General features: G+C 42.0%; 1 protein-coding gene across 25 annotated transcripts in view; it reads right to left on the bottom strand.

The window, feature by feature from the left end:
- DOCK8 (dedicator of cytokinesis 8) overlaps positions 1-16,126 on the bottom strand; it is a 252,223-nt gene that overhangs the window by 97,149 nt on the left and 138,948 nt on the right. For all 25 annotated transcript variants that reach the window (XR_008536987.2, XR_001720634.4, XR_010148794.1 and 22 more), the window contains one exon: positions 148-265. Coding sequence is in view for 17 of the 25 variants with exons in the window: in XM_016960514.4 (XP_016816003.3) it covers positions 148-265 (118 nt within the window). In the remaining 8 variants the exon portion in view is untranslated. The remainder of the gene's footprint in view (positions 1-147; positions 266-16,126) is intronic.

A 16,126-nucleotide genomic window follows, 5' to 3' on the forward strand; every position in this document is an offset into this window, starting at 1 on the left:
TCCTGGGCACAGAAGCCCTTGCACACACTGAGCAGTATTGGCCTGGAATAGACGGACTTTGTACACTGATCAGTCCCGGACTTGTGTGAAGTGACAGGGGTGAGCAGCCCACCCTGATTTGAGGCAAATGTTCGTTTCCCTCCTTACCGGCATCGCATTGCTAGCATCTTCTCCACACATAAACTGGATCTTTATGGTAATGTTCCGGGCTGATGCTAGTTTGTTTACAAAGTTCAGCCTCTGTGGGTAGACATAGAGAAGGTTTCTGGAAAAGAAGAGATAAAGAATCAATGAAAAAGGTGTAGAGTTGATTTTAACTAAGTTCTTCAGCGAATGCTGAGACTTCCATTCATGGGGTGCTTTTTCCAAAGAAGTTTTTCCTCTCAGAAGTGAATTATTATTGGGGGGAGTGAATTACTTGATTCTTCCTCTTCAGCTACAGTCATCTGAAAATAGCCCCCATCGCTCTCTGTTTTGCTACAAGTAAAGATGTGTCTGCTGCAGCTTAGAAAGTCTTCATGTCTTGGAATGTGGAAATCTGCCTAGAGGTAATTGTATATCTGATACACAGATAAAGAAGGCAAAAAAGGTCCAGCTCATTTTAAATAAAACTCATGGCCATAGATAATGGCCTAATTGTCATTCTTCTCTTTTTTCTTCCTAATCTTTATGTAATAGTTTCCTTTTCTTACTGGCATGGCACTCGTATTGGCTTAGCTTTCTGTTCTTATCTAAGATGGCAGCTCAAACCTCCAAGCTCAATTACTGTATAACAACAACAACAATAAGAAGAATATATCCATCCATTTGACAACTATAGGACAGGTACTAGGCTACCCAGTGCCTGGGTAACTTGCATATATTTTTCTTTCTATTTGCATTATTACTAGTAGATTCCACTACAATGTAAGTTCCACAAGGGCAGGGCTTTTTCTCTGATGTTTTTGATTCACTGATGTATCTCCAGCAGCTAGAATAGTGCCTAGGACACAGTAGTATTAAGTAAGTGTTTGCTGAATGAAGGAATGAGTGTATACATAATTGATGAAGTATATTCCTGGCTTGAAGAAACAATAATAATGATACTAACATTTAAACAGGACTTATCCTGAGTCAGGCCCATGTTCCAAATACTTCATATTTATTAATTTGTTTAATTCTCATAGCTATCCTATAGGTAGGTACTATTATCATTGTCATCATCCCCATGTCCCAAGTGAGGAACAAATGAGATACAGAGATGTTAGGTAATACACCCCATATCATATAACTAAATGGCAGAGCGGGGAATTGAACCCAGACTGTCTAGTTCCATCATGCTCATAACCACTGTATTCTCTCAGATAAGAACCCTGATAAGCATGGCCTTTTCATACTGTGCTATCCTGACATCTCTCAGGGACAAGTTTGCCTTAATTTTCTAGGTATTAACAGTGGCATGTCAACCTGCATTTCCCAGCCTGTCCCACAGAGCCCTAGTGTTCTGCAAAGTGTTAACAAGTGTATGGGGAAGGTAGGGGGCGTTGAGCAAATGTGCTTGGGAAAGAGCAAGGCAAAGCGAGATAAACAGGTTACCGTGCACTGAGAATGCCTCAGAAGGAGAAAGACTCTTCTTTCCCCAAATGTTTTGACCTCAGAACTCCTTCCATTTATTTATCCTTTCATGGTAGCTTTTATGAATTTAACATTCTGAGAAATTATTTGGGGAAACATTGAGATAAACTTACCTAGTCACAGAAGAACATCCCACATCAAGGAAAGAAAAGTTAGGGCACAGGGATTCTCTACTCAAATCTCTTGCAAAATAATGAATGCTCTCAGGTATTCGAGAGGAAAAATGATAATTGGAACAATCAAGAACACACAGGAGCCATTACGTTGAATGTGCAAGTTCAAAGGCCACGGAGGCAAATAAATAGTATTCCTAGGTCTTATTTTACCCTCATCTCTCTATTTTGGGTGACTCCCTGGAGGCAGAATGGGGCTGGCCTGGTGCTGGGAGCGAGTATGAGTTGCTGTACCCTGTGACTTTCCGGGCTGATATATGACAATACTCAATGAGCTTCAAATATCAGTGAGGTGCAGATGGTCTTCCCAGAAGAGTAGATGACAGGCCATGTCACAATGAAGGGATTAGCATAGAATTCTGGGGTGCTCAGGCCAGGAGGCACCTAGACTGAGCCCCAACTTTTAAAGATGAGACACGTGATAAATGAGCCACAGAGCAGGCAGAGATCCACTACAGTGCTGTTTCTACCCAACCACTGGCTGTCTTAGCAGCACCTCCCAAATCTTGCTCTGTCTAAACAGAGGCAGCCTAAAACCCTGATGCAGGTAGATAAGACTGAGCCACTGATGCTGTCAGGAGTGGACATGGATATAGTAAATGATGATGGAAGGCAGTTTACAGTTGGGGTGCAGGGATGTGTGTGGGGTACAGACCCCTCTCTGCTCACTGTTCACTTCTGTTCATCTCCACTGCCACCAATCAAATAAGCAGAGCTAATGTCTGTTAAGCGGGATTGAGGGTGTTCTTCTTTTAGCTGCATGGCCTTTGGCAAGTTACTTAGCTTTTCCAAAGCATAATTGCATCGACCTCAAAGGGCTGTGGTGAGCATTAATGAGCAACAACTGAAACCTAGAAGACTTCTCTGAACAGAAAAGTTTTATAACTAGCAGTAGACTTCTATTATTATCATTACTATAATAGAAGCATGATATATGCTTCTAAAGGCATGATTTTTGAGAAGTGATTTACTTCTGTACCTTATCAAGTACAAACTCTGTAAACCTACAAATGTGAACACTGAAAACATACTGAAGTTATATAGCCCCCTAAAAACATACATGATAGTTATTATGATAATTATTTCCTCCATATGGCTAACAGGTCAGACCCACACTCCAACTTACCTTGTCCCTGTCTCTCCACTCTGAACCACCCTCATTCTCACCTGGACCCCTGCAACGCCTTCTCAATAGATCTTGACTTCTACACTTGCCTCTTACAATGTTCCTCATATATTGGTCAGAAGGATTTTTCAAAAATGTAACATAAATTATGTCAGGCCCCTACAAGGGTTTCCCAAACTTTTTATCATGGGTCCTACATGACCTCCTTGCCCTTGGCAATGGCTCTGACCTTATCTTTCATCATTCTCCCATGCTGGCCTTTTTTCAAAACCTAGAACATTCCAAACTTATTCCTTCCTTCGTGCCTTCTGTTCCCCAGAGGGCTTCCCCATTCACTAAATGGCTGGTTCTTCTCATCTTTGGGGTTGAGCTCATGTGTCATATCTTCTGAGGTCTTCCTACCGTTCTATTTGATTGGTCCATTCCACTTTCACACACACACTCCCTCTTTTATAATCATATGATTATCTTAACAGAAATGATTATGAAAGCAATATGTGCCCATTTTTTCAACCTTGCATAACATAAAAGTACATAAAAGTATAAAGAAAAGAACAGCAACCACCCACTATACCATTGCTCCGAGGAAGATCACCCTTAGGACTTTAACACATTTCCATTTAGCCTTTTCCCCTCTACACATTAAACCTTTTTTTTTTTTTTTCAATTTTTGAGACAGGATCTCACTCTGTTGCCCAGGCTGGAGTACAGCGGTATGATCATGGCTTACTGCAGCCTTGACCTCCTGGGCTCCAGTGATCCTCCAGCCTCAGCCTCCCTAGTAGCTAGAATAGTAGGCATGCATCATGACCACCTGACTAATTTTTAAATTTTTTGTAGAGACAGGGTCTCACTATGGTGCCCAGGCTGGTCTTGAACTCCTGGCCTTCAGTGATACTCCTGCCTTGGCCTCCCACAGTGCTGGAATTATAGGCACAAGTCACTACGCCCAGCCACATTAAACATTTTTATCATACTGTATGTACAAAGCTTTATCTTTTTCTATGCCACTAAATGTTGTTCAGTTATGACCATTTCCCCAATGTGACTAATCTTAATAAACATGATTTTAATGGGTGCATGGTATTGCATATTCTGAATATGCCATAATATATACTGGTCTCCTCTAAAAATAAGCATTCAGGTCACTTCCTTGTTTCAGTTAGAAACCTGTGATGAACACTTTATATATCATGCCCCTCTGCAGTGCAGATACTTTTGGAAGAATCCCCTTATATTCTGTAATGCTCAGCTTCATCATCTTTGAATTAATTAAAAGACGCCAATCAACCCTTCTTGAATGCTGTGTTTGAAGGAATAATGAGCCAGAGTTTGTGAAGGTGCTTTGAAGTAGCTGGATGAAAGGGATTGTGTAAATCATAACAGTAGTAGCCCTGCCAGACTGCTCTCACCACACTTGTCTCTTACACTCCAATACAGGGGCACCGCCACCCATTCCCATGCACCCCCACCACTGCTCAGCAATTTTGCATGTTGCTTCCAAAGGGGTTGCTCACCCCTGCATCCAAACATCACCACCACAGATATTCAGTGTCCTGCCCCACACTGCCAGCACTCCCCACCGAGCACACAGCTGGAAGGAAACTTCAAGATAATTTGGTCCAACATCCCATTTTTTAAAGGTCAGGAAACTAACTCCCAGAAACGTTAAATGAGTTTGCCTAGAATTTCTTTTAAGGAGATGCATTTCCTAAGGGTCATCATATTTCTAAATCAGTAAGAGTGCTAAGTAATATGTTTTGTTAAATCTGCATGTTTTTAAAGAAACGAATACAAGAGAATAATAACGTTTCCTTTTGGAAGGGAAGATCTGCCTGCATGGCCAGTAACCCAGAGCCCAAGCCAGATAAAAATAATTATTAACGAATGGATAAACAGCCTCATATGCTTCCTTTGTGATAAATTAAGGGTCTCATACTGGCCAGAGAATCATGTTATCTAAGTAATTTTGAGAAGACAGCCCATGACCTTAATAATTTGCCACTTGTTATGGCAAAGTTATTTTGAAAGTTTTCTAGGTAACTGAAGGTCCAGTGTATATGCCAGGCATTTAGTATAATCTTATCTTTCCCCAAATGTGGACAAAAGTGGTTTTTTTCAGTCACATATACCACCGCATTGAGAACTGGACATTTGATATTCATCAGCAATTTTCCCTCCAGGGCCCCCTCAGATGGCTTTTCTTGATTACAAACTATTTTGGAAACTCCAAATTCTTTCCACTGATTTAGCAACGAATCCTCAACTTATTTTTAAACTGCTGTAATTGAGCAGCTCTGGGGGTTAACTTGTGGAATCTGGTCATTTTTAGATCAAATTATCAACCAAACACTCTGCTCTTACCATCTTGGGACCATCTTCTATTTCCTTTGCTGAGAATAGGTTAACCAAGGGACCTTGAAATCATTCAAAGCCACAATACAAAAACATCACTTTGGCTTCTCCCAAGTTTATCCTACTCTTCATCTGGTGCAAGGAAACGAACAGAAAAACCTGACCCTGTTAATTATTCCCAAGATGACATCAATGTGCTCTCCCATGGCCTTCTACAGCTTGGAGCTGAGCTCAAGGAGCAAGGAGTTACAGCAGAAAGCACACTGGCCACCTGTTTAAGCAACTGGACACTTTGAACACCTCTTTAGCTGAGCTTCTAGGTCAGCCAGCAGGAGAGAAGGAAAGAGGGCTTTGAGAGGAGAGAGGAGCAGCTCGACGAGAGGAGTGGAGGCCCCCATCAGCCGGCTGCTGAGCTCCAGTGTCAACAGGTTGCAGGGATGACCTGCAGGGAGGGATTTAATGAGGAGCTGAAGTTGCTGGAGCAAAGTTGGAAGATGCTGCACCCTTTAAGGCAAGCGGGCTTCCAGTGACAAAGGTGATGGATGATGTCATGGTGAGTCAATCATTACTGATCATTTGAGTTGGCCATTATTTTAACAGATTGGCAAATAGGTCATGGGAATAGGGTTCATGAAGTTGGGGTTATTTCTTCTGTGAAAATAGCCTGGTTAAGAAGAGTGGAGGTGCAAATAAACCTTCACAATGAGAATGCGTATGCATCGGCCATTCCTGGTACTGGTAAGCTAAACCATGTTTTGAGTAAAAAACACTGGGTCACTGATACCCACATCTGCCAAGGAGAACATGGAGGACCAGTCAGTCATGTGATAAAGCCAGAATCCCAAGCCTTCTGTAATCTGAAAATATTTTACTTACAGGGCCTTAAAAATCTCAAAGAGAGCCAAAGTATTATCTGTAGTTGTTCAAGGTCGAACAACCCTTGCTGCTGCTTTTCCTGGGTATCTCTTTGAAAGTGGCACTGAGATGAGTGAAATGGCCAATACTCAGTGTATAATGTTGAGTGAAAATGCAGAAAATAAAATTTTATCTTTGACAGGGCTGTAAATATGCAAAAATTGAATATGCATGAAGGTTAGCAGCTAGAAAATGATGTGGGAAAGTGAAAAAAGTAGATTTTATTTCGAAATAAAATTGGTGTCAATTTTGGTTTTATTTTTATTACTTCAATATACGGCCTGAAACAAAGTAGTAATATGAAATCTACGCCTTTTTTAAAAAAGGAGGAAACAAAGAAAAAATATTTGCTGATTTTGTGGGCTGCATTTTGCATCTCAGTAGCACCTGTAATTTAAGCTGCTTTTATACCAGGGGAGATGGGATTTATGGAGACTTGTGATTAGATAATGGGTGGAAATGTCCTTCAAAAAATTGCAAAATGCTCTACAAATGTAAGGTGAACAAGTCAATCTCCTCATCTGTAATAAAACGGCTGGAGCCAGGTCTTAAACGCAATGATGCCTAAGAACTGCTTGAAAGCTGCAAAGTATGATACTAATTAAGATGATCTTCTTACCAGGATTGTGTGAACAAACGGAGTGCCTTTTAAAATGCAACTTTAAACGTTCTGCAGGATTGTAAGATATTATATGTTACCTGGGAAGTCAATCAATCTGTCTGGGATCCTCTCTTCATTTTTCCATTTCTCTCAGTCTGTGTCTTTAATTTGTGTATGTCTCTCTGCCTCTCCTTCAGACTCTCCCAGTCTCTATGGCTCTCTGATTAACATCCCCCTGCCTTCCTCTGTCACAGCCTCTTTTTTTGGAGATGGAGTCTATGCTCTGTTGCTTGGGCTGGAGTGCTGTGGCGTGACCACAGCTTACTGCAGCCTCAACTTTCTGGGCTCAAGCGATCCTCTGCTTCAGCCTCCTAAGTTTCTAGGACTACAGATTGAAGGCACCACAATGCCTGGCTAATTTTTTAGTTTTACTTTTTGTAGAGGTGAAATCTTCCTGTGTTACCCAGGCTGGTCTCGAACTCCTGGGCTCAAGTGGTCCTCATGCCTGGGCCTCCTAAAGTGCTTGGATTACAAGCCCAAGCCACTGTGACCAGCTGAAATGCTCTTTTTGAGGGAGCACTCCATTCCTCCCGCTCCTTTTAGTGACTAAAATCCATTTGCTTACCAGTTACCAAGTGCTTGACAATTTCCTACTCTGAGCTGAGGTTGAGGTTTGGACAGGGCCATTTAAGCTCTCAGGATGACAAACACAGCACCTAGGATCTATGAACAACTTAAGATTCCACAAAAATGTCTGAGATTCCAGAAGTTATTGGCTCTAAAAATATGAAAAGTAAAACCTCAAAACCGAAATTAATTAATTTTTAATTAAATGCTTACCAAATGCAAAATTTTTCAGTTAGCCAATGGCAACTCTTCTGAGTTTAACCTGAAGGCAAAAATTTTTTCCTGCTACTTTTCAGACTGTTATAAAATTATATACAAAGTATACATAATACAGTAGGTACATCTTAATATGTTTTAAATAACATGTGGTCTGGTGCTTCCAGCTTAGGGAAATCTTAAAAATGCCTTGGGTATGGATATTTGGGGGAGGGTATAAAATACCAGAAAAATCAGTGTTTCTATTTTATTCTTTTTTTTTTTAATTTTGAGATGGAGTCTTGCTCTGTTGCCCAGGCTGGAGTGCAGTGGCATGATCTCAGCTAACTGCAACCTCCACTGCCCAGGTTCAAGCAATTCTCCTGCCTCGGCCTCCCGAGTAGCTGGGACTACAGGAGCATGCTACCAGGCCCGGCTAATTTTTGTGTTTTTAGTAGAGATGGGGTTTCACCATGTTGGCCAGGCTGGTCTCGAACTCCTGACCTCAAGTGATCCGCCCGCCTCGGCCTCCCAAAATGTTGGGATTACAGGTGTGAGCCACCATACTTGGCCTATTTTATTCATTTTTTAACAGCTTGAAACACAAGTGTTGTTTTGATAGTAAACTACTAGCAACATGCAATTCTGATACAACACCACTGAAACAGGTTTATACATAAAAAGCTCTGTTTTTCTAAATAAGCTCTTTCAGCCAAACAATTTTGGCAATTTCAAAGTAATTTCTTTTTCTTCATTTGTGTTTTAAAATTCTCCCTCTGTAAATTTTTTTTTTTTTTTTTGCAAAGACAGAGCCAAAAAATTGATGAAGTGGAAATGCAGCAAAGCCAACTGCATGAACAAAGATGCTGTCATTCAAAAAGTACAGGAAAAGGTTGGCGCTTTTTACTCTCTATAGCAATTTGTTGTAAATAGACTGATCCCATCAGAGTGAACTTCAAATGCCTACTAATGTCAGTAACATCTTCTGATTATCTGGTGTCTTTTATTCAAGGATTCAGAAGGAAATTGCAAATCTAGATACATTATTTTAAGGTACTTATGCAAGGAAAACAGCTGAGGAGATGATTTTATCATTCATATTTCACTACCAGCAAAATCTATTTTAAATGTAATAATAAAAAATAGCTAACATTATTTCATTCTTACTCTATGCAGGCACTGTTACAAGCATCTATGACAGGTACTACTATTAGTCTCATTCAGAAGACGATAAAACTGAGGTGTGAAGAGAATGCATTAACTTGTACCAGGTAACACAGCAGCAGGTGGCACACTGCAATTCAAATCCAGGTGCTCTGAAGTAAACAATCTCTCTGGTCAACAATTAGACTCACCAGAACTTTATTGTAATGTCGTCTTATAATATCTCCAAGGGTTAAAGGGATGTTACTCCAAATAAACTATGAGGTTTTTCTGAGTGAGCTAAAATTTTACTACTCAAAGGGCAGTCCAACGAGTAGGAGCATCAACGTCAGCGTCAGCATCAGCATCAGCATAGCATTGCCTGGGAGCCAGTTAGAAATGCACCATGGACCTGCTAGATCAGAACCTACATTTTAACAATGCACCAGGTGTCTCAAATGTACATTCAAGTTTGAGAAGCACTGACCCAAGAGAACTGGTTTGTTTTTAAATTGGCAGATATATGAATCTTATCGTTCATTGTGATTCCCTTTATTGCTTGGCTGCTAGGCAGCTCAAATTTGCAGGTTTTGTTGTTGTTGTTGTTTGTTTCTCTTTGAGATGGAGTCTCCCTCTGTCACCCAGGCTGGAGTGCAATGGCGCGATCTCAGCTCACTGCAACCTCCACTTCCTGGGCTCAAGCGATTCTCCTGCCTCAGCCTCCCAAGTAGCTGGGACTACAGGCACATGCCACCACACCTGGCTAATTTTTGTATTTTTAGTAGAGACGGGGTTTCACCATGTTGGCCAGGTTGGTCTTGAACTCCTGACCTCAAGTGATCCGCCCACCTCGGCCTCCCAAACTGTTGGGATTACAGGCGTGAGCCACCGCACCTGGCCTGCAGGTAATTTTTAAAGGAACTGTCAAAAGCCTTAATAAACATTCTGTGTACATATTAACCTTACAGACACTTAGATTTATTTCTCTCTCCTTATTTTCCTTTCACTCAGAAATTTTATACCTTGCTATATAACCTCTATAACTGCCTTAGACACTTTTTAGAATGGGAAGGAGTTGAGCACAGTGGCTCAGGCCTATAATCCCAGCACTTTGGGAGGTCAAGGCAGGAGGACTGTTTCAGGCCAGGAGTTTGAGACTAGCCTAGCCTGGGGAACATAGTGAGACCCCATCTGAACAACAGAATTTTTTTTTTATTAGCCAGGCATGGTGGTGTGTGCCTGTAATCCCAGCTACGCAGAAGGCTGAGGCTGGAAGATCACTTGAGTCCAGGAGTTCAAGGCTGCAGTGAGCTATGATCACGCCACTGCACTCCAGCCTGGGTGACAGAATGAGACCCTGTCTCAAGAAATAAGTAAGTAAATAAATAAATAAATAGAATGAGAAGGTTCATAAATGTGGAAAAAAAACCAAAACATTTGCTGTGTCCTGTCTTGTCATTCTGTGGCCAAGGCCTCATGCCATTATTTGTGTTTATTCCTGTTTCCAATGTTTTAGGTTAGATAAAAGTGCAAATTCACAAAGGAACCAGAGAAAAATGAAAACAGAAGGAAAACTCCTGATGTGTAGGGTGAAGAGAACATTCTGTCTTCAGAAATCAGAGCAAGAAAAATGGAAGGTAAAACATGTTCCAGGGCACCAGTCAGAGCCCCACAAGGCTGTCTGCCCTGGGAAATGGCGCAAGATTAGGAGGAGGCACTGGCGCTGTTATCGCAAGCAGCAGCTTGCCCCTTAGTAACCCCTGCCCTCCACAGGCCAGGCTGCAATACTTCATATAAATGCTGGTACTGTACTCTGAACATCAGGGGCCTCTACACCCCTCACAAACAGCAAATGCAGTTAAGACGCCAAAAAAAAAAATGGTATCAAATTGTTTAAAAACGCTACAATAAATGGTCCAATATTCTTTCTCTATGATTTTGTAATGTTAAAAAAATCCACTGAAAGTGGATTTCAAATGACAGAAAGAGAGAAAGAGAAAGAGAGAGAGAGAAATAAAACAATAGCCAGTCTTAATGTCTCTTATGGTACCACTTTTAAAGATTTCTTTCAGTGAGAAAACAATCCATGCTTTTTCAACTGATGATCTGCAATTTGAATATGAGATACGGTGATTTTATACAGCACAACTCTTATTACTACTAATTGATCTTTGAACATGAATTGATTAAATATAGCTGCTATGATATCTGTAGAATACCTTTTCTATTACATTAATCTCCATCCCATTCTTTTCTATGAGATAAGTAAAAGTTCCTTTTGAGTGAGAGATTGGAAAACCAGCATTCCTTCTGCTAAATAAAGCAGACCCTCGAGAATGCTATCTTTTAGAAATGGGTGAAAGGAGCCATCCTTAAAACCCACTTCACTTGTTTAAGTCCAACTAGTTTTCAATAGCAAAGACCCAAAGGGAAAGCTAGAGTGTTTATGGTCTTAGGTCTTATCCAGATCAGATTCCCATAGAAAAGAATCACAAATATCCAAGCATTCGAAATCTGCTGGGGAAACCTAACTGCTTTAAGAAAAAAAAAAAATTCTCTCCCCGATCCTGATTGAAAATGATTTCTAAACCATACTTTGTTGAACCAACTGAAATTTTTTTCAAGTAAGATGCCCATGTTAGCAAATTTCCTTCTGAAACACTGCTTGGTAGATTTAATATATTAAGAGGTTTATATATAATTCACTCTCACCTTAGTATGAATTGGTTCACTCACCCTCCCTCCTTACAAAAAGCTTGGATTTATGGACTGAAGGTGTGCATGAAGAAAAGGAATAAAGAGAGGATAGGGTAATCACTGACTAGGAAGCACTGCTTTCGGGAAGATCTGGATGCTTAGAGGCTTAAGGAAAGTGATGAAGCAACGGGAGGTGGGAAGGGACCCAAACCAAATTTTTTTTTTTTTTTGAGACGGAGTCTGGCTCTGTCGCCCAGGCTGGAGTGCAGTGGTGCAATCTCGCCTCACTGCAAGCTCCGCCTCCCGGGTTCACGCTATTCTCCTGCCTCAGCCTCCGGAGTAGCTGGGATTACAGGCGCCCACCACCACGCCTGGCGAATTTTTTTTGTATTTTTAGTATAGACAGGGTTTCACCGTGTTAGCCAGGATGGTCTCAATCTCCTGACCTCGTGATCCACCCGCCTCGGCCTCCCAAAGTGCTGGGATTACAGGCGTGAGCCACCGCGCCCGGCCAAAATTTTTTACTCTACATTTTTTTCTTAAACTTAAGATTGACAAGACAGTCAAAAGGTCCACTGGATAAATGTATCTTTCCTAACTCGCAGCCACTGTCCTTGGAACCCAGGATGTGGTTTGAAGGCTCTAAGTGATCTGGATTTACTTTTTCTTATTTGTCTTGTGGTTTCTGTATAGGGATGGCTCAGAAATGTGTTCACCAGCTCGAGCCCCATGCTGGTTTATTAGAATCCTGTTTCCAGTGTGGTTTTCTTTTTCTGCCTGAAAGTCATTTACTAAGAATGTATTTTTTTCTAAATGGGGGAAGGATTGGAACTACTCTAGCAGGAAACATTTCAGACAGCCTGCAAATCTCACCTTTCCATAGGTACAGTGACCATTTCACTCAGTACTCTGTCCATTTGGTAATATGCATGTAGATCTGCAGATGCTTGGGAGGTGAGTGTGTGGCTGGGAGTTAGGGAGGAATAGGGTGTACAAGGTGCCGGGGTGCTGTGCAAGAGGAGAAATGAATCCATTTCTTCATATGTACAGCTTAGGGTTTCTCCCCACTATTTGAAAATAAGAAAATGCAGAGAATCTGCTTTCTAGGTAAAAAACAACTTTTCCCTATTTTGCAGGCTTATTTCTTTGGAGTGTGGTTTAGTAAGGGACTCCACACCTTTGAGTATCTGTCAAGAAGTGGCTATTTTTTTTCTTTTATTAGAGAGTGATGCGTTGCAGATGTCCTAGAAATATGCCATTCTGGGCTGGGCACGGTGGCTCATGCCTGTAATCCCAGCACTTTGGGAGGTCAAGGTGGGTAGATCACAGGGTCAGGAGACTGAGACCATCCTGGCCAACAAGGTGAAACCCCGTCTCTACTAAAATACAAAAAATAAGCTGGGCATGGTGGCACATGCCTGTAATCCCAGCTATTCAGGAGGCTGAGGCAGGGGAATCGCTTGAACCAGGAAGGCGGAGGTTGCAGTGAGCCGAGATTGTGCCACTGCACTACAGCCTGGTGACAGAGCAAGACTCCGTCTCAAAAAAAGAAAAAAAAAAGAAAACAAAAAGAAATACACCAGTCTGATGGGAACACTTCATGAGGCACGTTGTCCTCAGCATCCACAGAATTAACCTGCCCTCCCTGTCACCCTCCTACCCCCATATTCCTCCCAATTCAATGTTTTGTAGCTTCGTTAAGAACTGTGCTAGCAGCTTCTAATGAAATAACCAATGATTCTGCTTCCTGATATTCTTGCTCTGTGAAATCCTCTCCCTTTGAGTGTGGGCTAGACCTAGTGACTCGCTTCTGATGGAGTGACAAAAGTCAATACGACGTTTGTCAAAATAGGACAAAAGTGGTGAGGTACTGCTCTTGAGATTAGGCTGTGAAAGACCCTGGCCTCTGTCTTGCTTTCTGTCCCTTACCCTCCCGCTTGCTTGTTTTGACGAAGCCAATTGCTACACTGTGAGCTACCCCCATGAGAAAACATGTTAAGGAACTTAAGGAAGCCTCTGGCTTAGTGAGGAACCGAGGCCCTCAGCCTAACAACCCGTGAGCAAGTGTATCCCGCCAACAGCCACATGAGTGAGCTTGGAAGTGGATCCACCCCCAGGGGACCCTTGAGGTGACGGCAGCCTAGGCTGACATCCTCACTGCACTTTTCGAAGGCTCAGACCAAGCAGGTCAGCTGCACCCGCGTAACCTACATCAACTTGTGAGATAATGACTGTTGTTTTGAGCTGCAAAGGTTTTGTTATACAGCAATAGATAACTAACACAAGTATGTAAATTTTAAAAAGTATACATCAGGTGTTCTTTGATATTTAAATATGTGTTTCCTTCAAAAAAAATGGTTTTACTTCAAAAATTTCTGCCTCAATTGGACCTCCAGGTCTAAGGACATAATATAATGACTCCCTGCACAAAAATATTCCTTTTTTTTTTTTTTTTTTTTTTTTAAATACGGAGTCTTGCTCTGTCACCCAGGCTGGAGTGGAATGCTGTGATCTCGGCTCACTGCAACCTCCACCTCTCGGGTTCAAGTGATTCTCCTGCCTCAGCCTCCCGAGTAGCTGGGATTACAGGCACCCACCACAACGGCTGGCTAAGTTTAGTATTTTTAGTAAAGACAGGGTTTGCCATGTTGTCCAGACTAGTCTTGAACTCCTGGCCTCAGGTGATCCACCTGCCTTGGCCTCCCAAAGTGCTGGGATTACAGGCGTGAGCCACCGTGCCCGGCCACAAAAATATTCTTAATCACAAAATAGTCTCTTTGGAGTCAATTCAATCTCCAAAGAAGTATAAGAACATGAGAATTTCTAGAAGTATAAATAATTTTTCCTTGGTTCCAGTGTTGATTATATGAACTAAATTAATTAATGTCTCCTGAAGAGGTTGTGATAGGTCAGATAAGAAGAAGAATGCTGAAAAGTACCTAGTACAAACACCCTTCCTTTTCCCCCAAAGCAACACATTTTGAATGAAAACCTCCTGCAGATAAAAACAAAATAAACATTTCAATAATACTTGGCTTTGCTCAAGACCTAAAAGTTAAGTTTAAAGACACCATTTGCATAGTCCAAATCTGGACTGTGCTGTATTTTTCTTTTTTTTTGAGGCCACCAGACAGAATTGTCAGATGGAGAACCAGCACCAACCAACCTGCATGTTCCTTTAACAGACAGAGAGAGCACATTTTTCCCAGGCTTTGCAAATAGTTTCCTGAAACAAATCTGCCAGCTGAGAAAAACACATATAAATACCAGAACGCTTCCAATTTCTGCTGCTGCTGAGGCTGATATTTTTGGTTATTTGGGGTAGATCCTTTATTAGTTCTCTACCCATTTAAAGAAACAGCCAATGAATAAATCAATAATCTTCATTAAAATGCTTGTTTTATCATTCTTGATGTTTTTAACATTGCCAGATGCCTTGGTTTGGGTTGGGGAAGAAAGTATTGGAATCGGGGGAAACAGCAGGTCTGCCAGGAAATAAATTGGCCAGATGCCCCCAGCTGCCTCTGTAAACATATCCTTGCTTTAGGCACTTGGCAAGAGAGAGGACTTGTCTGAGTTTTGGAGGTAGGAGAACTTTCAAAGATCTCAAGGTGGTTGCAGAACAAAGTTGCATTACATGTCATTGCATAGATCAGCATGGTTGCCTGTGGTTCTAGTGTCTCTTAGGAGACTGGGATTTGCCTTCCAAGACAGGCAGTCACCCCTCCTTGTCTATTTCAGCACCAAGCATAGTGTCTGACACACAGCAGGGGCTAATAATACTGGTTAGGTGAATGCATCACCATTATTCACAGGCTGACGACTATTGCCAGGCATATGAGATTTTTCAAAGGGAAGATATTCTGCTCCCTTTGTCCCTGAATGACACATGGTGAGGAAGGAGCTGAGAAGTGTTCCCACTCCCTACACTCACACCAGTGTGACAAGTCCACAAGGGGATGTAGCATCCCCAGACCATTCTGAGGGTTAACAGTCCTTCTTACAGACTTCATTTCTTTCAGAGCTAGATATATAAAGTATCGGCACTTTTTTTTTTTTTTTGAGACAGAGTCTCACACTGTCACTGGACTGGAGTGCAGTGGCGCGATCTTGGCTCACTGCAACCTCCGCCTCCAAGTTCAAGCGATTCTGCTGCCCCAGCCTCCCAAGTAGCTGGGATTACAGGTGCCCGCCACCATGCCCAGCTAATTTTTTGTATTTTTAATAGAGATGGGGTTTCACTATGTTGGCCAGGCTGGTTTCAAACTCCTGACCTTGTGATCCACCCGCCTCGGCCTCCCAAAGTGCAGGGATTACAGGCATGAGCCACCGTGCCTGGCCAAGTGTCACCACTTGTTTTGGCTGCTGGCCTGGGATGCCGATTCTCATGCCAGAGTTTGGTTCAGTTTCATCACAAGCCTGGGAGGAAACATTAGAGGTTGCATAAAATAAGCATATTCTCTCTGGGCTCTTGTGTTCCACCCCAAGAGCATCATGGTGAGGATCATGCTTAATAGTAATAATAATTCCATGCTCAATGCTGCAGACCATGGCTCCTGTAACAATCAGTGACCTTGAAAGAGCAGTTAGGCCCTGAAGCCTATTGCCTGGAGTCCCATCCAGCTTTGCAGGCAGCTATCTCTAGAGCTGTGTGTCAGCAGCTACCCGCACCATGCCTCC

The sequence above is a fragment of the Pan troglodytes genome, chromosome 11 (assembly GCF_028858775.2).
Source record: "Pan troglodytes isolate AG18354 chromosome 11, NHGRI_mPanTro3-v2.0_pri, whole genome shotgun sequence".
Classification (NCBI taxonomy): Eukaryota; Metazoa; Chordata; class Mammalia; order Primates; family Hominidae; genus Pan; species Pan troglodytes.